This window comes from Schistocerca cancellata, chromosome 4 (genome assembly GCF_023864275.1).
Source record: "Schistocerca cancellata isolate TAMUIC-IGC-003103 chromosome 4, iqSchCanc2.1, whole genome shotgun sequence".
In the NCBI taxonomy this organism is placed as follows: domain Eukaryota; kingdom Metazoa; phylum Arthropoda; class Insecta; order Orthoptera; family Acrididae; genus Schistocerca; species Schistocerca cancellata.
The window spans coordinates 504,137,551-504,161,182 of record NC_064629.1 but is presented as its reverse complement, the minus strand read 5'-3'; the positions used below and the strand labels follow the sequence as shown (position 1 = coordinate 504,161,182).

At 42.2% G+C, this 23,632-nt stretch overlaps 1 protein-coding gene across 1 annotated transcript in view; it reads left to right on the top strand.

The window, feature by feature from the left end:
• LOC126183449 (tolloid-like protein 1) overlaps positions 1-23,632 on the top strand; it is a 604,520-nt gene that overhangs the window by 217,052 nt on the left and 363,836 nt on the right. Inside the window, exon 2 of the mRNA XM_049925443.1 lies at positions 5,159-5,270. Within this exon, the coding sequence (XP_049781400.1) occupies positions 5,159-5,270 (112 nt within the window). The remainder of the gene's footprint in view (positions 1-5,158; positions 5,271-23,632) is intronic.

The following is a 23,632-nucleotide window of genomic DNA, read 5'->3' as shown; positions in this document are numbered from 1 at the left end:
CGGGATGCCATTATTTAGGTTTTATTATTAGAAATGTTTAAGTTGTATTTCTTGCACATTTCTTTCAGCTGGTACTGAGCTTCTCAACGCTTAATTCGGGCTATAGTAAATAGAAACGGAACACTATTTCATGATTCCAAGGTGAAATCGTTGTTTGTGTCGTTTAAAAAGGATCTGGGCACTGATTTAAGCAGTCTGCAGCAAGTTAGATGAAGGGTGCTAAACTAAAATCTGTACTATGGTAACGATTATTTACGTTTGTAGCTCATGGAATCTTTGGATACTGAACTTCTGCTCATACGAATTCCCCAATACATATGAATGAAATAAACAGAAAGAGCAGCCTTCTGACCGGTTTGTTGCAGCGCGCCACGAATTCCTTTCCTGTGACGACCTCTACGTCTCAGAAGAGCACTTGCACCCCACATTCTCAATTGTTTCTTGCATATATTCCAATCTTTCTCTTCCTTTACAGTCTTTTTTACCTCTGCAGCTCCCTGTATTACGATGGAAGTTATTCTGTGGTGTCTTAACGCACATTCTGTCATTCTGTACCTTGTTCTTGCCAGTATTTTCCATATGTTCCTTTCTTCAGCGATTCGGAGGAAAACCTCAGTTCTTACCCAATCAGTCCACCTAATTTTCAACATTCTTCCGCAGCACGACTTCTCAAACTCTTCGATTCTCCATTACGATACCGTTCACCACAAAAGCACATAAACACATGATAATTTTCACTGTTTCCCAAATAGTATCCATTTTTAACCCAGAACCCCATGATAATCGCTCATTCCAACTCCAAAAAAGCTCCTCCTTTGCTCACGATAATAAGGACAGGAATACGTACGTAGATCCCCAGATACACCTACATTCTAAATGTAAATGTTTTGATATTTGTGATGAGAGATACGCTTTAGACATCACATGCATGAGGTGATCGTAATGATGAGACTGGACGGTGTAATCAGTATGAAATAGTACGGCGCACTCGAAAAATTCTGTATCTTAAGATGTGAAAATTGTAATTCATAATAATGGTATCATTAAATCATTTACATCATTAAATCCATAAAAATCAAGAGTAAGCTCCCTTTTTAGGAGTATATTAATGCTCTCATTATTTATTGAAAGAAATAAAAGACCTTTTTTTCTTTCACGTGTAGTACCCGACCCTCAGGAGTATTCCGTTATGGTGAAAAGTGTACCTTACCTCTAGTTATATATTATGAGAGCTTTCCGATATTGTAGGGTGCTGGATCAATGATACGTTTCTTCCATCGGAACCTCGCTTATTGTCCATCAGTGGCCGCTGTTTTCTTCCGCTAATCATCGAAGTGGGGTATACAAGGTGTCCCATGAAGAATAGTCAATATCCACGCTTATGACAGGGACGATCATTTGAAGCAAGAAACTTCATATGGACATATGCTTTATTCCGTATGGTTTCCGAGCTAGAACTGATTTAACGTACACGATTATTTATTTTCTGTATTATTCAACACATTATAAATTTTACACAAGTACATATGTACAACAATTAGTAAACATTAAACACTTAGCACACTGGACTCGCATTCGAGAGGACGACCCGCGTCCGGCATCCTGATTTAGGTTTTCCATGATTTCCCTAAATCGCTTCAGGCAAATGCCGGGATGGTTCCTTTGAAAGGGCACGGCCGACTTCCTTCCCTAATCCTTTGAGACCGATGACCTCACTGTTTGGTCCCTCCCCCAAATCAACCAACCAATCAACCGAACATTAAACATGCCTTTGACAAAGTATCAATTGAAGAATAAGTATTTTTAACACATTCACCTCTAAGCAATATAGTACGCCTACACGTCAGATTTAAGCTGTTGTACACTACACAACAACTGTTTACATATTCCGCCGTCAATTTCGATGCATTTGTGCACTCCAGGGAGGGCAGGTTGTGTTGCGTGTCTGAGTGCTTCTGCACGTTCCCTGATGCGACCAAACAGTTCATTTCAGGTATTCACCTTTAGTTTGTGCACCTCAGACTTCATCCAACCTCCTAAAACGGAATCTACTGGCGTAAGATCTGGCGATCTTGTTGGTCAGCTAATTGTACTACCACAACCCATCCAACGATTAGAGTAAATGCAGCTTAGATGTTTTCTCACACGTCTGGTAAAATGTGGAGGAGCTCCGTAATGCTGGAAGGTTATTGCAGTGCACGTGGCCAAAGAATGACCTCAAGGCGTTTGACAAATGAATTTTCCAAATATTAAGGCTGTCTCGTCATTTTCTCCTGTAAAATCACTGACGTATCAAACATGTTACCGATCATGCTGCACCATACATTTACTGAAATCCCAAATTAGTTTCCTCTGTAGCGTGTGGATTTTCCTGCTACTTTCGATGATTGTTACGTATGTTTTTGATTTCATTCTGCGTATACAAGTGTCAGGAAGTCGTTTCTGAAAGTATTTGTATGGAGTGTAGCCATGTATGGAAGTGAAACATGGACGATAAATAGTTTGGACAAGAAGCTTTCGAAATGTGGCGCTACAGAAGAATGCTGAAGATTAGATGGGTAGATCACATAACTAATGCGGAGGTATTGAATAGAATTGGGGAGAAGAGGAGTATGTGGCACAACTTGACAAAAAGAAGGGACCGGTTAGTAGGACATGTACTGAGGCATCAAGGGATCACAAATTTAGCATTGGAGGGCAGCGTGGAGGGTAAAAATCGTAGAGGGAGACCAAGAGATGAATACACTAAGCAGATTCAGAAGGATGTGAGTTGCAGTAAGTCCTGGGAGATGAAGAAGCTTGCACAGGATGGGGTAGCATGTAGAGCTGCATCAAACCAGTCTCAGGACTGAAGACCACAACAACAACAACATGGCTTCATCAGTGAATAGTATTAATGGAAGCAAATGACGATTATCATTTAACCAATGATAAAATTCAAGCCGCGTCACATTGTTGCCAATGTTAACACTGTGGGCATGCTATATGTGAAATGGATACAAGCTTTCCGCACGTAATGATCGTCATACATATGTTCGTGGGAAATGATAATTGCAAAAAGTCGCCGTGTGCTGGTAATAAGACGACGCTGCACCATTTGAACAGAATGTTCCTGGAAAGGTTGTTGAAGGACAAGTTCAGAAGAAAAACAGGAACGTGGAAGAATACCTATTTCACGCAATTTGCTGAAAACTCTGGTAACGAATCCACGATCGGAACTCGACGTGTCGGAAGCGCTGACGGTATTCCTCGACGAGCTCTACCATTGCAGAAGCCGTAAACATATTCCATATCTGCGAATTCTTCATTGGTGTATATGTGTGGCATTTTAGCCAGCTCATGTACAAACACGTGTCACCAAAGCTTCTCTCTGATACAAACTCAATCCCTCCCACTATTTCACCTACAACACACCATGGACAACTTTGCGAGTTCAGCGGGGTAGTTTAATGGCAAAAGGCATCCCGAGCAAAGCAACAAGGTAAGTTGGTCTAGAATAAAACCTCAAAGAGACAGGATGCGTAACACGTATGTATGTGCGCCACTAGCCCAAACACTAATGTAAAACTTGGAAACCATTCGAAATAGGGCATATGTCTATATGAAGTTTTTTGCTCCAAGTGAGGTTTCCTGTCATCTGCCTGAATATTGACCATTTTTCTTGGGACACCCTGTATTGTTGTTAGCTCTGTCCAAAACACTTTATCCCGTGAAATAATTACCAGAAGATTCATAGCTTCATGAAGATAAAAATTCAGGTGCAAGCGTATTTGATCCCTACAATAGTATTAGCCATACTCCATGCTTGGCTAATCTCTACTTGAGGTTGAGAATCAAACTGAGATCATAAAAGAGGATTCCCATTTGTAAAATTTGCATTCCTGAACTTCAGTTCGAATAATAATATTTTTTCAGGAATTGTATCACTTTCACACCGGCTACAGCATATCACGCTTCCTGGTACTGTTTCATGTAGTTTTACATCAGGCTCTAGGACTAAAGGGTAAGTAATTGGAAAAGAGATATGCCGCTTCAGCTGGCAGCTTTTCTGATACTCGATTCTGAAAAAAATCTGGAGACAAACTGACATACGTTGACTAAACCACAAATTTTACACCTTTTCCTGTCGCTTTTAATAGATAATATCGATCAGATTTTAATGCTGTACGACTGAAATGAAGTTTCAAACAAATTGGCTAATCAAGCGTAAAATTATTTCCAAGCAATCACGAGGCAGAACTGATTACTGGACCTATCATCCTGTGCTACATGTTTTTGCTGTGTCGTTTTGTTTACCGCGAGAGGCTTTTAGCAAGACACGCAGCTGGATAACCAGATCGACAAATCAAAAATTAGTCCGTCTGGTGGCGGGCGTTGGTAGGGCTTCGCTGACCCCCGCCGGCGCCGAGAGGAACGCTGCGGCTGCACTCACGTGACCGCTGGTCGCCTCTTGTCGCATGTTTTCTGGTACCCTCTTCGCTGCAAAAGCACGAGGAAATCAAGATATACTGCTAACGTCATCTTCAATGTTTGCAGAAGCCTCTACCTCGTATGCAGCCAAATAATGCCTTATACATTTTATTACTTCCAAAACAAATTACATTAATGTTTATTACAGCACTACATCAATAATATTTGATGGTAGAGTAACGTTGCTTCAAAGAGTGTTAGAAAATATGTTAAATTTTCTCTAATTTCGATATGTTTTGCGAAATGTGTCAGTTGCTAACAGCACGTAACAAATAATATGTAGACTGTCAATAACGTTTCTTTTACTTTAAAAGCTTTAAGTCTGTTCACATAAGAATTTCTGAGGTACTGCTTTTCAGTACGCCTTCGCATAATTTACAAACATGCTGGATACGTCAGTTCATCTCATACATCACTGATTAGCGTGGACGTCAGTTTAGGAAATATGGATTGCTAAAGTATCTTTGATAATCGGTGAATTGTTAGACACATACAGAATCCATTTTTCCCGTCGACCAAAGTATACCCGCCCTGTCTCCGAAAGACGAAAATCTGATTGCCATTCCCTTGAGAAAAGTTCGAAATCATTCCAGAAAATTATATTTTTGACCATAAATTAAAAATATGTACTGTCATAAATGCGACTTGCCTTTTTTGTGTTATCACTTTTTTCCGTTTTTTTTTTCAGATGGGTTCTATGGGGACATCGCTGTGCCGCTCACGCAGTATGAGATGGAGTGGAAACAGCAAAATAATATTACAGAGACGCCCGGAGAACCAGGAGGCAAATCACACAAAAGGTAAAAGAGATTTTTCCCTGACATAATATTTAATTTATATCCCTCCACAATGGTTGATAATACGTTCTAGTTTTGTTATAGCGCCATTAATTGTGATTTAAGGGTGTAACGTGTCTCTGTCTTACTAATTTTATGATTTTGTATTCCGCCATAAGTTATGATGACCTAGAGTTCCGCGTCCGGTCGGTAAAGGTGCCGATGTTTCTAAATCACGTGTATGTCAGTTTTTCGACGCTCACATTTTTCTATTTCGCCAATAAACCTGTAAAGCAGTTTCTTTAACATAATTTTCTGATTTCGCAAATGATACTTAACACACATTTCCCTCCATATGCAGCTTCCACATGTCAGTTCTGCTGTTTACTAAACGAAATGGCACAGTAATCCTAATAGAAAGTGCTTGTTTATATATTTCGGCCTGTTCATAGAAATGTGGGTGTTCTATGCCCTTACTTACTCATTTTATGTTTATAAGAAGTTATTCTCCAGTAAAACCAGGACCAGTATGAACTCCTGTCTACGTAAGTATTGGATTAGTGTTCTGTCTTCAGTGACTCCGCTATCAAGATATATTCAGTCCTAACAAGAAAAGAAAATGTATTTTATACTTCTTATTTCAGTTACATACAGATAATATTTAGGTGGTTATGATAGTCATTTTAAAGAAGAAAGAAGTACTGGTATATAACCTTGTTAAAGAAGCTCAGTTGGATATGGTTCACTCTAACTTATGTTTATTTGATTAAAATTTCTTAAATCTTATAATCCAGTTCTAACTGCAACTGCTGTGTTCGGATGCAGGCTGAGTTGGCATCCCTTCGCTCCCAGCTTCGGGCAGTGTTGGCTTCGGTCACACAGCTTGAGGCTGTTGCCAATGGGCATCACTGTGGGGGTCCGAATGGGGGTTTGTCGGGGACGGCCAGCTCGTCCCACGCATCCCCCGATCGAACTACGACTGTGGTTGCCCGGGATACGGCCCGCATTGAGGCTGATGCCTCACCTGTGGTAGAGTGGGACGTCGTCTCAAGGTGTGGCAGGGGGCGAAAGACATTCTGGAGGGCTGAACGGAAGGCCTCTCCAGTTTGTCTGACGAACCGGTTTCAGGCTCTGTCTCAGGCTGATACTGATCTTCGGCCTGACATGGCTGCTTGTCCTGTTTCAGAGGTTGCCCCTCAGTCTGTAAGATCCGGGCGGTCGCAGAGGGTGGGCTTACTGGCAGTTGGGAGCTCCAACGTCAGGCGCGTAATGGGGCCCCTTAGGGATATGGCAGCAAGAGAGGGGAAGAAAACCAATGTGCACTCCGTGTGCATACTGGGGGGAGTCATTCCAGATGTGGAAAGGGTCCTTCCGGATGCCATGAAGGGTACAGGGTGCACCCATCTGCAGGTGGTCGCTCATGTCGGCACCAATGATGTGTGTCGCTATGGATCGGAGGAAATCCTCTCTGGCTTCCGGCGGCTATCTGATTTGGTGAAGACTGCCAGTCTCGCTAGCGGAATGCAAGCAGAGCTCACCATCTGCAGCATCGTCGACAGGACTGACTGCGGACCTTTGGTACAGAGCCGAGTGGAGGGTCTGAATCAGAGGCTGAGACGGTTCTGCGATTGTGTGGGCTGCAGATTCCTCGACTTGCGCCATAGGGTGGTGGGGTTTCGGATTCCGCTGGATAGGTCAGGAGTCCACTACACGCAACAAGCGGCTACACGGGTAGCAGGGATTGTGTGGCGTGGGCTGGGCGGTTTTTTAGGTTAGATGGCCTTGGGCAAGTACAGAAAGGGCAACAGCCTGAACGGGTGCGGGGCAAAGTCAGGACATGCGGGGACCAAGCAGCAATCGGTATTGTAATTGTAAACTGTCGAAGCTGCGTTGGTAAAGTACCGGAACTTCAAGCGCTGATAGAAAGCACCGAAGCTGGAATCGTTATAGGTACAGAAAGCTGGCTGAAGCCAGAGATAAATTCTGCCGAAATTTTTACAAAGGTACAGACGGTGTTTAGAAAGGATAGATTGCATGCAACCGGTGGTGGAGTGTTCGTCGCTCTTAGTAGTAGTTTATCCTGTAGTGAAATAGAAGTGGATAGTTCCTGTGAATTATTATGGGTGGAGGTTACACTCAACAACCGAGCTAGGTTAATAATTGGCTCCTTTTACCGACCTCCCGACTCAGCAGCATTAGTGGCAGAAAAACTGAGAGAAAATTTGGAATACATTTCACATAAATTTTCTCAGCATGTTATAGTCTTAGGTGGAGATTTCAATTTACCAGATATAGACTGGGACACTCAGATGGGTGGTAGGGACAGAGCATCGAATGACATTATACTGAGTGCACTATCCGAAAATTACCTCGAGCAATTAAACAGAGAACCGACTCGTGGAGATAACATCTTGGACCTACTGATAACAAACAGACCCGCACTTTTCGACTCTGTATGTGCAGAACAGGGAATCAGTGATCATAAGGCCGTTGCAGCATCCCTGAATATGGAAGTTAATAGGAATATAAAAAAAAAGGGAGGAAGGTTTATCTGTTTAGCAAGAGTAATAGAAGGCAGATTTCAGACTACCTAACAGATCAAAACGAAAATTTCTGTTCTGACACTGAAAATGTTGAGTGTTTATGGAAAAAGTTCAAGGCAATCGTAAAATGCGTTTTAGACAGGCACGTGCCGAGTAAAACTGTGAGGGACGGGAAAAACCCACCATGGTACAACAACAAAGTTAGGAAACTACTGCGAAAGCAAAGAGAGCTTCACTCCAAGTTTAAACGCAGCCAAAATCTCTCAGACAAACAGAAGCTAAACGATGTCAAAGTTAGCGTAATGAGGGCTATGCGTGAAGCGTTCAATGAATTCGAAAGTAAAATTCTATGTGCCGACTTGACAGAAAATCCTAGGAAGTTCTGGTCTTAACGTTAAATCAGTAAGTGGCTCGAAACAGCATATCCAGACACTCCGCGATGATGAAGGCATTGAAACAGAGGATGACACGCGTGAAGCTGAAATACTAAACACCTTTTTCCAAAGCTGTTTCACAGAGGAAGACCGCACTGCAGTTCCTTCTCTAAATCTTCGCACAAACGAAAAAATGGCTGACATCGAAATAAGTGTCCAAGGAATAGAAAAGCAACTGGAATCACTCAACAGAGGAAAGTCCACTGGACCTGACGGGATACCAATTCGATTCTACACAGAGTACGCGAAAGAACTTGCCCCCCTTCTAACAGCCGTGTACCGCAAGTCTCTAGAGGAACGGAAGGTTCCAAATGATTCGAAAAGAGCACAGGTAGTCCCAGTCTTCAAGAAGGGTCGTCGAGCAGATGCGCAAAACTATAGACCTATATCTCTGACGTCGATCTGTTGTAGAATTTTAGAACATGTTTTTTGCTCGAGTATCATGTCGTTTTTGGAAACCCAGAAACTACTATGTAGGAATCAACATGGATTCCGGAAACAGCGATCGTGTGAGACCTAACTCGCTTTATTTGTTCATGAGACCCAGAAAATATTAGATACAGGCTCCCAGGTAGATAGTATTTTTCTTGACTTCCGGAAGGCGTTCGATACAGTTCCGCACTGTCGCCTGATAAACAAAGTAAGAGCCTACGGAATATCAGACCAGCTGTGTGGCTGGATTGAAGAGTTTTTAGCAAACAGAACACAGCATGTTGTTATCAATGGAGAGACGTCTACAGACGTTAAAGTAACCTCTGGTGTGCCACAGGGGAGTGTTATGGGACCATTGCTTTTCACAATATATATAAATGACCTAGTAGATAGTGTCGGAAGTTCCATGCGGCTTTTCGCGGATGATGCTGTAGTATACAGAGAAGTTGCAGCATTAGAAAATTGTAGCGAAATGCAGGAAGATCTGCAGCGAATAGGCACTTGGTGCAGGGAGTGGCAACTGACCCTTAACATAGACAAATGTAATGTATTGCGAATACATAGAAAGAAGGATCCTTTACTGTATGATTATATGATAGCGGAACAAACACTGGTAGCAGTTACTTCTGTAAAATATCTGGGAGTATGCGTGCGGAACGATTTGAAGTGGAATGATCATATAAAATTAATTGTTGGTAAGGCGGGTACCAGGTTGAGATTCATTGGGAAAGTCCTTAGAAAATGTAGTCCATCAACAAAGGAGGTGGCTTATAAAACACTCGTTTGACCTATACTTGAGTATTGCTCATCAGTGTGGGATCCGTACCAGATCGGGTTGACGAAGGAGATAGAGAAGATCCAAAGAAGAGCGGCGCGTTTCGTCACAGGGTTATTTGGTAACCGTGATAGCGTTACGGAGATGTTTAACAAACTCAAGTGTCAGACTCTGCAAGACAGGCGCTCTGCATCGCGGTGTAGCTTGCTCGCCAGGTTTCGAGAGGGTGCGTTTCTGGATGAGGTATCAATTATATTGCTTCCCCCTACTTATACTTCCCGAGGAGATCACGAATGTAAAATTAGAGAGATTAGAGCGCGCACGGAGGCTTTCAGACAGTCGTTCTTCCCGCGAACCATACGCGACTGGAACAGGAAAGGGAGGTAATGACAGTGGCACGTGAAGTGCCCTCCGCCACACACCGTTGGGTGGCTTGCGGAGTATAAATGTAGATGTAGATGTAGATGTAGAACCGCAGCTCTTTGTTACACATTTCCAGTTTTGGCTTAATTAATCTATTTTCAGACGTATTACGCTATTGTCGATGTACCACTTGCGTCAGGTAGTGTCATACGAGCAGTACTTGCCATGAGAAATGTTCCTGAACCGTTTACGCCAAGGCAAATATTGTAAGTTTGTAGCTACTTGACGCAGGTGTTGATTCCACGACAGTATAACACTTTTAAAAATGTTAAACGACGAAACTGGTAAAGTGTAACTAAATAACTGCGATTTCCACTGTTTTCATATAAAGTTTTATTAGAAACAATCACTATCTGTTCCAGCAGACTGTATTTTTAGAATTATGTGTACGTTGCTAAGAGAGGAACAATGACTTGGACTGAAATGTCAGTCTCCGGTCCGCATATATTTTAAAACACCTTTCACACACATTTTTGCGTTTAAATGGCTTTCCACTAGTTCCAATTCACCTATATTGCTCGTCAGCTTTAGAAACATCTATGACTTTATGTAAGATTGTGCGATTTGTCCAGAGGCTGTTTCGACGGCTTGGTTTAATTTTCCAGTATCTTTGCAGAACTTTCTAAAACTAGGATGAAAGTCATTGCCAAATACGATTTACCTGTTTGTAGGGTAATGAACTGAAAATTTATGAGCATACAAGTATGAATCAGCTGTTCAAAAACTAAAACTCTGTCAAGAGAAATAGGCTAATGTATTGGATACCTAGTTTCCTTTCTTCATCTGATGTACCGGGGTTGGTCAAAAGTATGGAAACACCACGAACACAACGTATTACCATGTCTAATACGGTGTAGGGAATCCCTTGGCACTGAAAACAGTTTGCAGTCATCTCGGAATGGATAAGCACAGGTTATGTATGGTTGCCAAGGCAATCGTATACCATTCTTTCTGTAAAATAGTGGCAAGTGCAGGTAACGATGGGTGGAGAGTGATCACGCAAACTTCTCTCCAAAATAGTCCACAATGATTCAATGGTATTGAGGTCAGGTGACTGTGGTGGCCAGGAGAGATGAAACAACTCATCCTTATGCTCACAAAACCAGTCCTGGGTGGTGCGAGCTCTCTGAACAAAGTCCCTGTCGTATTAGAGTACTGCATCAGCACTGAAAAAAAAAAAGTATCATGGGAGGAACATGGTCAGCTACAAAGGTCACAGAATCCTTGATAGTACCGCGACCTTGCAGAGTAACCATGGGATCCGTGGAATAACACGATGTGGTGGCCCAAATCGTCACTGGACCCCAGCCACATTTCACTCTTGCGACGTAAGCTCGCCCAGAAGTTGGAAACAATGTGAATCAAGACTCATCCGACCAAGTGACATTCTTCCATTGCTCCATAGTACAGTTTCCTGGCTTCTGCACCACGTTTTCTTAAATTCCCTCCTCCTGGAGCTACTTTCGTGTTCTTTTGGTGCTGACAGGGCTCTCGAGTGCAACATTTAGTTCTGCACTGCATTTTGCAGCTGACGTCCGCTTGTTTTTTGTCACAATTTTATTCCATGGCCGTCTGTCACGATCACTCAGCACACAATTTAGTCCGCGTTGTGAATTTGCCGGGCATGTTTTCTGCTTTCCCCGTATGCATTATAAATCTTCGATACGATGCCTCTTGAAACCCCGAACACTTCTGCTATCTTGGTTACGGAAGCATCCAACATGCGAGCACCAAAAATTTTCTCACGTTCGAATTCACTTAGCTCCGACATAAAGCACTCACAACTGCTCAGAACACTGTTCCGACCACGACTGCCACTTGCAACGTATTGAGGACAATGCAGAAGTGTCGTTCGTGGTCAAATACAACAGTGCAACCTGCACGCTTGGCTAGCACCTGCATTTACGTTCGAGCACGCATATCTCGCAGTGTTTCCATTTTTTTTTCAACCCCTGTCGTGCATCCATACCTTCCGTGTGGCACATTTGATGGTTCTAGCTCATCTACAGGACGATATTTAAGAAGTTTGTTATATAGTGCCGACCGGATTGGCGTGCGGTTCTAGGCGCTACAGTCTGCAGCCGAGCGACTGCTCCGGTCGCAGGTTCGAATCCTGCCTCGGGCATGGATGTGTGTGATGTCCTTAGGTTAGTTACGTTTAATTAGTTCTAAGTTCTAGGCGACTAATGACCTCAGAAGTTAAGTCGCATAGTGGTCAGAGCCATTTCAACCTTTGTTATATAGTGTACCGTCTTTTTTGTCTTGTTGATGGTGAGACACAGTGAAGATATTTTAAATGCAACCCAGTATAGTGTGGCACCTGGAAACATTACTGACGCAAATCTACTTCAGTTGTCGCTCAAATACTGGTGATGAAAATGTCTGCTACTGCAACGGAAAAAAAATGGCTCTGAGCACTATGGGACTTAACATCTGTGGTCATCAGTCCCCTAGAACTTAGAACTACTTAATCCTAACTAACCTAAGGACATCACACACATCCATGCCCGAGGCAGGATTCGAACTTGCGACCGTAGCAGTCACGCGGTTACAGACTGAAGCGCCCAGAACCGCTCGGCCACATCGGCCGGCTACTGCAACGGATTTCAGTCGTCTAAATTAGCGTAGAACACTCTTACCAAAGTGTACGTTAGCGACCTCGGCTACGGAAGCTGGTACTTTTAGATCTGTTATCATCCGTACTAATACTAACACAACACTGCACAGCAGAAACATTCGTTACTCATCAACACGGTATAGATATACCCTTGATATTCCACACGGTAATAGGGAAGAGGGTCACACCCAAGCAACTCCACGAAAATTGGAAACCATGCTCGGTTACGATCAAGTTATTCGGCAGATACTTGCAACTGTCTGTATTATTATAAACAGGACTTCACCGTGTAAAAATATTTCACTTTAAACATTTAGGAAAAGGGACAGATCTAATGAACTATTCTTTTTTTATAACGGAGAGATAATTTCCTGTGAATTTCACTTGCATTACAGGACATCACGCTGTGTGAGCGCTTCTATCTTTTAATTATATTGTTGTTAATTCACAACTAGGCTCATTAATAATAAATTTACCGTAATTTTCGCACAAATAAATTTTGGTACCTATACCATTCAGAAGTCACCGGGTACAAGTATCTCCACGAAAATTTGTATTAAAATTACCCTTGCAGTCTTACTAACGAAACCTGAGTCCAATCAGTTTGACCAATTTCCTGATTTCATTATCAAATGAATGATAGTTTTGTATTCACAAATTAATGTGTAGAAAGAGCTCGTATACTAACTGAAGATAAGCTTGATAGGTATTTGTAGGGAAATAAAAATTGATATTATTGGTGAGGCGTATTATTAAGATATTATTTAGCTACATGACGCGAAAACAGTCGTAATCGAGCAACAGACTTAACTGATACCTCACTGACAAAGAACTTGCTGCGTCACTGAATCCTGCAGTCCATTTATTTTCTCATCTGGACTAAAATATGTAAAGACTTTGATCGCTTTTCCGACCATGAAACTGAAAGTAAAAGTTGACGTGACCTGACACGCTACCCACGTGTCTCACGACCATATGGCGTCTGGAACGTAACTGCGTAAGTAATCATATATGGTCTACTGTTGCTGAGCGACTGATGCGTTCTATATTCTCCTCTGTAACTAAACCAACACCACTACTTTTATTTTTAGCGACTGTGTCAGTATTCCTTGGTACATTAAACGGAAAGGTGATTCTTCCATTGTTTTAAATATGAATTCTGCCCTGTGAATATGACATGCAAATGATGTCTAGCTACGTCTTTGTCGTTGATCTTTGGATTGGTAACGTTAAAGCGAGAACCTCCATTTGCCTTTTTATATAACAATAGTATGAATATTTCCTCAAGTTAGGTTTCATTTCTTACGAAATGACACTTTTAAAACGATTCTGCGTGACTGCTAGTTTACAAGATATTGTGAGTTGCAACCTGACGCTCGTCTGGTCAGTGTTCAACGGTGCCTAAGAGTTCTTAGCAAAATAAATTCATTTCTCACAAAGATACATAGGCCTATACTGCCAAGATGAAAGAAGTGTCGTTCAATCTCTGTTCTTCGTTGGGGAGCTGCCATGACACTACCTTGGAGAAAAGAATTTTATAATATTACGTAATTTAGCGTACTTCTGTTACATTGTGAATACTGTACTTTTTTTATCGTTGAGTACCAACAGGGAGACACCAAACCACGCCAGTTTTCGAATTTGAGTTTATCTGTGTGCGACTAATTGACTGTTATTGTTTTAGCTATTTAATCATGTTACAATGTTTTTTTTTTTGTAGTGTTGCCAATAGTTGAAAGCATTTGTTCGGTAGCTGTGGTCAGTGGTTTAAACTGTACATGTACGCGTAAAATCGGAATAAAATTTGAATGCGGAAACTGGTAAATGAAATGTTTTTCATGTCAGTAGGTAAATGTTTCAGGTTACTGAATATGCTTTAGAATGAATTGAGGCGAAACGCATTCGGCAAACTACAAATAGCATTTATTCTGTTGCGAACTGCAAAAAAGAGTAGGACGTCCAATCAATTTATTAATAGTGCCATTTCATTAAACGTTGTATAAACCTTTTGAACAAATAAATATGCATTATAAATATTTTTACAGTATTCCTGATCTCAAGCTGTACTCTTAATTTATGAACTGTCTGCCCGCGTCTGGCGAAATTTATAAAAACTGGTTTTTGCTGAATTAATCGAGAACACTTTCTTGTCCTAGAAGTCTCTACATCTTATTTTCCATCTTCTGTTACTGGAACATTCCTGGTAGACTGAAATAGTGTGCCGGGCAAGTCGATGAACACGGACATATGCCTACAAAAGATAAGATCGTACGTAAAATCTGTAAAACAGGACACTGGAACATTGGAGTTCAGATCCCACTTGTTAAACGTGCCTAGATAGCATAGTGGGTAGAAGCTTTGCCCGCAATATTTAGGGATCGAATTTTATCCCGGTTTATCAAAGAGGTTCACCCAATCACTAGCACACAACAGCTTTCACTCGTATGCAGTGCGTGAAATATTAATTTCAATTATTTCTCTCTCTCGCTCTCTTTTTGTCTCACAAATAATTGAAGCACCCACAAGACATGATCGGATGTCAATATAACTTTGCAGATGTACACACCATCAATGTAAATTGCTACAGAGTTGCAATTGTCTGCGACGGGTAGAATGACCACCAAAGTGCATTAGTGTTGTTTAGTGTTGTTACCTGACGTCATACATTATATAAGGGGGTGTGGACATTGACAGATGTTGAGTAATCACTGTAAAGGACACGGAGATGTCATATACTTGTGTAAGATATCGTTATCAGCACCTGACGGACTTTCACTGGAGCCTCATTTTCGGCCGTCATTTGACCGGCTGGTCGAATCGTGCAACACCCAAAATAGTGGACCTTTCGGATGATAAGGTGGCCCGATGTTGGACAATATGGGAACGTGAGGACAGTTCGTACACAGAATCCTGCACCAGCAACACTTTCGAAATTACAGACGGCTATAGAGGCAGCATGGCTCAATGTTTCTGCAGAGGACTTCCAACAACTTGTTGAATTCATACCACGTCGAGCTGCTGCACTAAGCCGGGTAAAAGGAGGTCCGTCACAATATTAGGAGTTATCCAATGACTTTTGTCACCTCAGTGTACGATGCCGGATATGTACATCTTCTGATACTTGCCTGGACATTTAACCGCAAACTGCAAAACAAATATTTAATATGTAATAATTTACCAGTAAACAAGTTATTATAGCCTTGAAATGTCTTCGGCACGACTGTCAAACTACGCAATGAACTGATAAATGCAAACGGGTATCTACATTCCCAGAAATGACATAGCTTTCCGGTCCGCCTAATAGATAATCGGAGCTCGCAGGGCAGTCTGCCAACAATCTCACCTCCCGGGTGTCGTTCGCATCTTTAGCAGGAAAGGGTAGGGATGGGGGCATGTGACAGTAGTACACAAAGTAGGCTCCTCCACATCACATAACGTGGCCTGCGACGTATAGATGAAGATGAATACCCCTTTGTTCTATCTTACTTCTAACATTCACAACAATCGTAACACACACCATGTGCTATCAATCACCTTGTGAGGTTAAACTGTTTTACAGACTAGGATTGTGTCGCGGAATCTGCATTTCTAGTGCATGGTTTAATAGTTAGACGCTGAGGGGCTGTAGTTGCCTCAGAATGAATCATGTTCCAAGAGAAAGGTAGAACCTAAAAACGATTCCCGGTACAGTAAGTAGTTTTAATGTAAGAAAGTTTACGTAAAGATTATACTACACTGCGGTATAAAATATTCGCTCTGTATGGACTAAATTTTAAAGTCATTCTTAAGGGAATTTCTATTAGAGGAGCCCTTCTCCATTACTTGCGTACTATCTTACAAACCTCGAGAGCCGGCCGCTGTGACCGAGCTGTTCTGGGTGCTTCAGTCTGGAACCGCGCTGCTGCTACGGTCGCAGGTTCGAATCCTGCATCGGGTATGGATGTGTGTGATGTCCCTAGGTTAGTTAGCTTTAAGTAGTTCTAAGTCCAGGGGACTGATGGCCTCAGGTGTTAAGTCCCATAGTGCTTAGAGACATTTGAACCATTTTGAAACCTCGAGATTGCCTGCAACTGAACATAACTTTTACAGAACCTTATGCTTCTTTGTTTGCCAGTGAACACTGATGATAGACGTATCTTGCGAATGCTAATCGATTTCCTAAGTGACGTGTATTTTTGTGGTACAATAGGCTGCATGTTGAACATAACCATATATAACCATTTATTAGATTTGTGTTAAAATATTCTATGAAATACACTGGTGAGCAAATGTTAAGGGTGAATAAGGGTGAAAATAACTTGCGCTTGATGTGTCACTGCCTGATCACGTACCTCGATGAAATTTTGAGTGTGCATAGAAAGAACTGCTAGAGCATAGTACAGAAGATAACAGAAAGAATAACACCATGAGACGAACATAAATGGCAATTTTATTCAGAGACAATAATTACACTGGCGTCACCGTGATATATGATATGTCCCTGGACAGTTCAAAAGGCAGGACTTGGTTCTTAATAGATGTGAGATCACCACGAACAGGAATGCAACATGTTTATATGCTGGCCACAAGATGGGCAAAAAGTTCTACTGGTAGGGCATTCCATTCCTCAAGCTGCGCGGTTGACAGCTATTGGATGGTCGCTGGTGCACGCGGACGTGCTGTATCGCACTCCGTTCCAAGAAGAAGCCTGGGACCAACCCAGCCTTGAAAAGACGCACAGGGGAAATGAGTACAGTGTCAGAATAACATTCAGTGATGAGTGTACTGTGTTCAAAGATTTGGAGGTCAGTACGCCCATGCAACAATATGCTTCTTCTTACCGTAACACCTAGACCACCAAAACGATGTTCTTCGACAATGTTCCTAAGTGCATTAAGTGTTCCCACGACTCGCCATATGACGGTGTGTCGAACATCGTGGCTTTGGTGGTCCATGTGTTACTGTGTGGGTAGGCGTAATGTTGCGTGGGCGTACCGACTGACCCACTTCACAGGGGTGCAGTCGGCCCCAACATCATTTTTGTGGATGAAAATGAACGACCACTTTGAACAGCGCTGTTTGAAAAGCTCTTGGGGCGAGGATAGCCGGACGGAGTGGCCTTGCGGTTCTAGGCGCTACAGTCTGGAGCCGAGCGACCGCTACGGTCGCAGGTTCGAATCCTGCCTCGGGCATGGATGTGTGTGATGTCCTTAGGTTCGTTAGGTTTAATTAGATCTAAGTTCTAGGCGACTGATGACCTCAGAAGTTAAATCGCATAGTGCTCAGAGCCATTTGAAGCATTTTGAACGAGGATATATTCGGCTAATGGTGTGGGCTGCCCGTTCCCCCAACATAAATCCCACTGAAACGTGTGGAATGCGCTGGAGACCCGTTTTACAGCACGCCCACGTGCACCGACGATATCCAGCAGTTGTCAACCGCGGTGGTGGAGGCATGAAATATTCTGCCACGGGAACTTACCAACCTTGTGGCCAGCACGGGAGCACGCTGCATTGCATGCACTGATGTCCGTTGTGATCACACATTCTATCAACAACCATGTCCTGACTTCTGTAATGTTTAGTGAACCATCAAAAATCACTGACGTCAGTGTTATCATTGGCACTGAATAAATGTGTCATTTCTTTTCGTCTCATTTCGCATTTCTTTCATTTATCTTCCATATTATACTAACGCAGGGTTGGCGAGTTGCTTCGGTCGTCTGAATGATGAACGAAGTACTTTGCAGAAGTACATTTCAGTAATACTTCATGTCTCCCGATTACTGCCACGGATTTTTTTCAGCTGAAAAATTCCATTGATGTCATTCTCTTACAGGACGAAAATTTACAAAATGTAGCTGACCCTTCACCACATCAAAATTTATTTCTTAGATTGACAAAAACTAAACTCACTATCCACATCAAAGATTATCTGCGTCCACTATAAACTCTGTTCATATGAGAATGAGACGCTGTGCGAATAAAGCCACGGTGAGCTTATGAGGATATTACTCAGCATGAGCATGTTATATCCCACGAGTACTGCTTCGTTTATATCCATTTATTTTACCTCTTACGTGGCGTAGTTAGTAGCGCGATTCATCTTTAATGCTGCACGCGTTTATATTTGTGAGGATATTAGCAATTCCGCAGGGAGACCCAGTAGCACCACCAACACGTCGCTCCTGCTTTTATCCACTTTACAGCTCAGTGAAGACTGTTCCTTTTTTTCTGTCTGTTCGGCAAGTCCTCGCGTCGTAGAATGGCAGTGCGCGGCAAAGCTCTGCGAGTAAAGACGGGTTAGCAAAGCGAAAGCTGTTTCATATTCAGGAGAAGCGCTACTCGTAAGAACATAAAATCTACATTTTATGGTTGAAGAGAAGGGAAAAAAGACTTAAGCGGCAGCTTAAGTCAGCAAGTGCGTATCAAAAGGCTTAAAATTTGAAATGCACGTTCAATTGAATAAAAAATGAAAAATAGGTGCCTAACATCTAAAAATGAAGACTGTCTTGCTAGTTTTAATTTATGAGACTTGTTTAAAAAAGATTAAACTTCAGTCCTTTAATTAGGAAACGAACTGAGACTACTATTTTTACTAACAACTGATTGCCCATTTAAGTAACGCTATGATTACTATAAAATGTAATAAAACATAGGCAGCGTTGCATATGACCCAATAGAAGATTAACTACTACAGGCTGCCTTCACTGGACCATAACATATCGGTTTCATTAGAAATGCAGAAAACTTTAATGCACAAATCTCACAAAGTGGATCAACGCATCAACTGTAAAAGTGCCTTCCAGTTACCAATATTTCACGTACTAAACAAAACTTGTAGTACGATGTTTCAAATCTCCTAATATCGTCACGTCATAACCAGAATCATCTTGAAATACGAAAGCACGCTCGTCAGTGAAATACAACACTTAGCACTGAAAGCACGTTTACTAGGTACACCAACGTGCAGCCAGAACAGAACTGACCTCTTGGACAGAGAGTGCAGCTATTTATACAAACATCCAATATTCCATAATGCTGGTACTTATACAAACATCGTATATACCAGAATATACAAACATAAGATATTTTAAGAACTTTCCAAAAACGATAAGTACTACATAACAAATAATTGCTGGTGGTCGAGTTTGAATTGGTGACCGGCAGTACACCAGGCAGCCACCATAACCTTTTTTTATTTTTGTTATCTTCTATTTATTAATCTTTTTAGGCTTCCACCTACCGTTATAGCCCGTCCTTGCACTCGCCAGATTATGGCTTTATCAGCTACCTTCTTTCAGGTAGACAGGATTCGTACTTCCTTAATTAATTAAACTCTTCTTCTTAAAAATTAATTAAAAGTTTCCGTTTTCTTCATTAATGACATAAATTTTTTATTCTGTAGTGGAAAGTAACGTAACATAAACGGCGTTTTCTGCAAAATTAAAAGTGGAAAGAAGAAGAGTGACTAAAATCATAGCGTTTCGTCTGCTTTCGGTACAGCTTCAAAGAAACGTGGTGGGAGCTTCCGCCATTGAACTAAATCATAATTGGTTGTTAAGTGAAGGCTGCTGTGGCCAAGCGGTTCTCGGCGCTTCAGTTCGGAACCACACGATAGCAACGGTCGCAGGTTCTAATCTTGCCTGGGGCATGTATTGTGTGATGTCCTTAGGTTAGTTAGGTTTAAGTAGTTTTAAGTTCTAGGGGACTGATGACCTCAGATGTTAAGTCCCATAGTGCTCAGAGCCATTTGAACCATTTTGCTGTTAAGTCACTTTATGTCATAGATTCGACTAAGGATTCTTATATCTCCTTCTCTTTCTTCTTCGTTGGCAGCAGAGATGCTGTGAGTTGCGTTAAATTTAATCGTCTTTTTGATGAGAGATGTAAACTGATCAACCACAACATTATGACCCCCTACCTAATAGTCGGTATGTCCACCTCTGGCGCGGATAACACCGGCGACGAGTCGTGACATGGAAGCAATGAGGCCATGGTTGGTCGCTTGAGGGAGTTGGCTACACGTCTGCACACAAAAGTCGCTTAGTTCCCGTAAATTCCAGGAAGCAGGGCGAGGAGCTCTGATTCCACGTTCAATCACATCTCAGATATGTTCGACTGGGTTCAGATCTGGCGTGCTGGGGGACCAGCACATCAATTGGAACACGCCACTGTGTTCCTCGAACCATTCCATTGCACTCCTCGTCTTGTGACATGGCGCATTATCTTGCTGAAAAATACCACAACCGTTGGAAAACATGATCGTCATGAAGGGGTGTACGTGGTCTGCAACCAGTGTACGATACACGTTGGCCGTCATGGTGCCTTCCACGAACTCCAGTGGACCCACGAATGCCCACGTGAATATTCCTCAGAGCATAATGGAGCCGCCCGCCAGCTTGTCTCTGTCCCGCAGTAAAGATGTCAAGGAGCTGTTCCCCTGGAAGACGACGGAATCGCTCCCTCCCATCGCCATGATGAAGAAGGTATCAGGATTCATCAGACCCATGTACGCTCTGCCACTGCGCCAATATCTAGTTTCGATGGTGATGTGCCCATTTCAGTTTTAGCTGCCGATGTCGTGGTGTTAACATTGGCATATACGTGAGTCGTCGGCTGCGGAGGCCCATCGTTAGGAGTATTCGGTACACTGTGTGTTCAGACACACTTGTACTCTGTCCGGCATTAAAGTCTGATGTTATTTCCATCCAGTTCGCCGCCTGTCCTGTTTAACCAGTCTGCCCAGCCTACGACGTCCGATATCTGTAATGAGGAGTGGCCGTCCAACGCTACCCTGTCTGGAAGTGGTTTCACCATCGTTCCGCCACGTGTTAAAGACACCCACCACAGAACTCCTCGACCACCCGACATGTCATGCAGTTTCCGAAATGCTCATGACAAGCCTCTGGGCAGTCACAAACTGCCCTCGGTCAAACTCAGAGAGATCGCGCGCCTCTCCCGTTCTGCACACAGACAGCACGTTAGCACGTTCACTCGTACTACATGCATCATGCGTGCGTCTGACTAGCAGTCATTCTCGCCAGGCGACGCGGCTATCGCCTGGACATGCTTATATCGATAGTAGGTCAGTGGTTATAATGTTCTGGCTGATCAGTGTATATGTAAAACTAAATTAGAGGACTGCAGTGTTAAAATTTAAAGTCAATAACATTGAAATTAAAAGTAGAACTTCTATTCTCTTACCGTTTTTTCCATTTTCGTTACTTTTGCACCTTTGTGGTTAAAACAATAATGTCAGGTTTAAAAAATTGCAAAAGTATATCTTCTTCTTTATTCTGAGCAAATGAAGTTTTGCTGTTAAATATTGTTGAAAACCGTGCTTAGTTTTTTTTCGTCTCTTGTTAAAATGTAGAACATATAGTGTCGTTTTTAACAATTTCTCGCGTTGTTTTTGGTCATAGGATACAGTTTGTCGTCAGGAGTTCTGTGGTCCTCTTTATAATCGCTGCTTCGTCTGACATGAAATTCCATATCTCCTGCGAATTTGTACACACGTTCGTCGCTATCTACTGGGCAAGATGGGTTGCACAACGGTGAAGCTGCTAGGTGAATTTCAAGGACCTTAGAATTTGTTGGAACTTTTCTCTTCATTGTCCTCACGTAAGATGGCAGAGGTGATTTGTGAATTTTTTCCCATACATCTGATCAATCTTCGTGACCATATTTCCGTTTTGTCATTCTCCTTGTCTTAAGTTCTTAAAGATCCTTATGGATTTCGTTGACTTTTATAAATCGCTTTTCAGTTATTCTCATACGGATATAACTATACTCTAATATTGAACACTTCAAATGATGCAACTCATGTGGGATATGTCCCAGATTGGGAGGTTCAGTGACATTCGTAGGTGCGATTTCGTGCAGTGTAAGTGTAAGGTAAGACTGATAGCCACTGTTTATACATGGTGCGGGTGTACATAGCTTGTGCCATGGTGAACACATGTGTTGAATTCAGTCCGGCATGTCGCGCTAAAAATGTAAAGGTACAATTTTATCTCACTTTGAAGATGTGACTACGACTGACGAAATGCCCAAGAGCCGCTGAGATACTTTTTACTATGTTACAAGGCATAGATAGAATTTGAGCTACGTAGTTTGCCGTCGATAGTTGGTAGACGTATGTTAAATGACATTTTGAAATTAATATACACTCCCCTTATCTGTTGCAAGATATATTTGTAATTGGCAACAATGTTGTGCTGTAATTTGGTTTTGAACTCTATTCTTAGACACTTTATATTTTAGATTTCTTGAAGTTGATCTTGGTGGTTTGGGTCTGTACCAAGTCCGACGCTCATAAGTCGAGACTTCTATAAGTTCAACTTAGTCCCTTCGTTGACACTAGTTGTTAGGAAGCCGACATCATCGGCGGCGTACGCTCTAAATGCAATTTTTGTTCGTTTATTTGTAAACATTTCAACTGTTTCGTTAATGTGGCGAGAAATGGCTCTAATGCGATTGCGAGTAACGTTACTGACATTGGGCACCCTTACCTTACAAGCTCTTGATTTGGATATCGATGCCAAGTTGACCATTTGTCATAGTTTGTGAAGAACTGCCCAGAAAGACACTATGTATTATTTCGATGTAGCTATGTGGGAAGCCGATCTCCTGCGCAGTGTGGAACAGGAAACGTTGACTGACCCTGTCGAACGCTTTATTAAGATAAATAGCCACTAATACGCATCTTACCTTGCGAACTTCGGCGGTGGCTATGATCTCTCTGTAGTCTGCTAAAGTCTAAATATGGACCTATTTTGACCACCATTTTTTTCATACTTCCGTGTTAGGATGCGCTCTAAGGTTTTATAGTCGCAGTTAAGTAAGATGATGAGTCACAACTTTTCAACTGAGATATTGCCTGGGCTTTGAGGACTGAACACAACCAACCCTCCTTTGAATTATTGGGGAATTTATACATTCGGTTTCATTAATTCGCTGCTTTGTCCTTCGTTTCATGCCAGAATGTTTGGTATAGTTCTACCGGGATTCCGCCATGTTCAGGAGATTTTGGGTTTAGGAATACGATAGTTTTCAGTTGACCTTCGTCGATTTCTTCTGTGAAATGTTCTGTTACCTATGGGGTGTGTCTTCTTGTCAGGTTGGTTGTCATTTCGTCCAGTGCTTTCTCATCAATTCCTTTGTTAGTCATCAGAGGGCGCT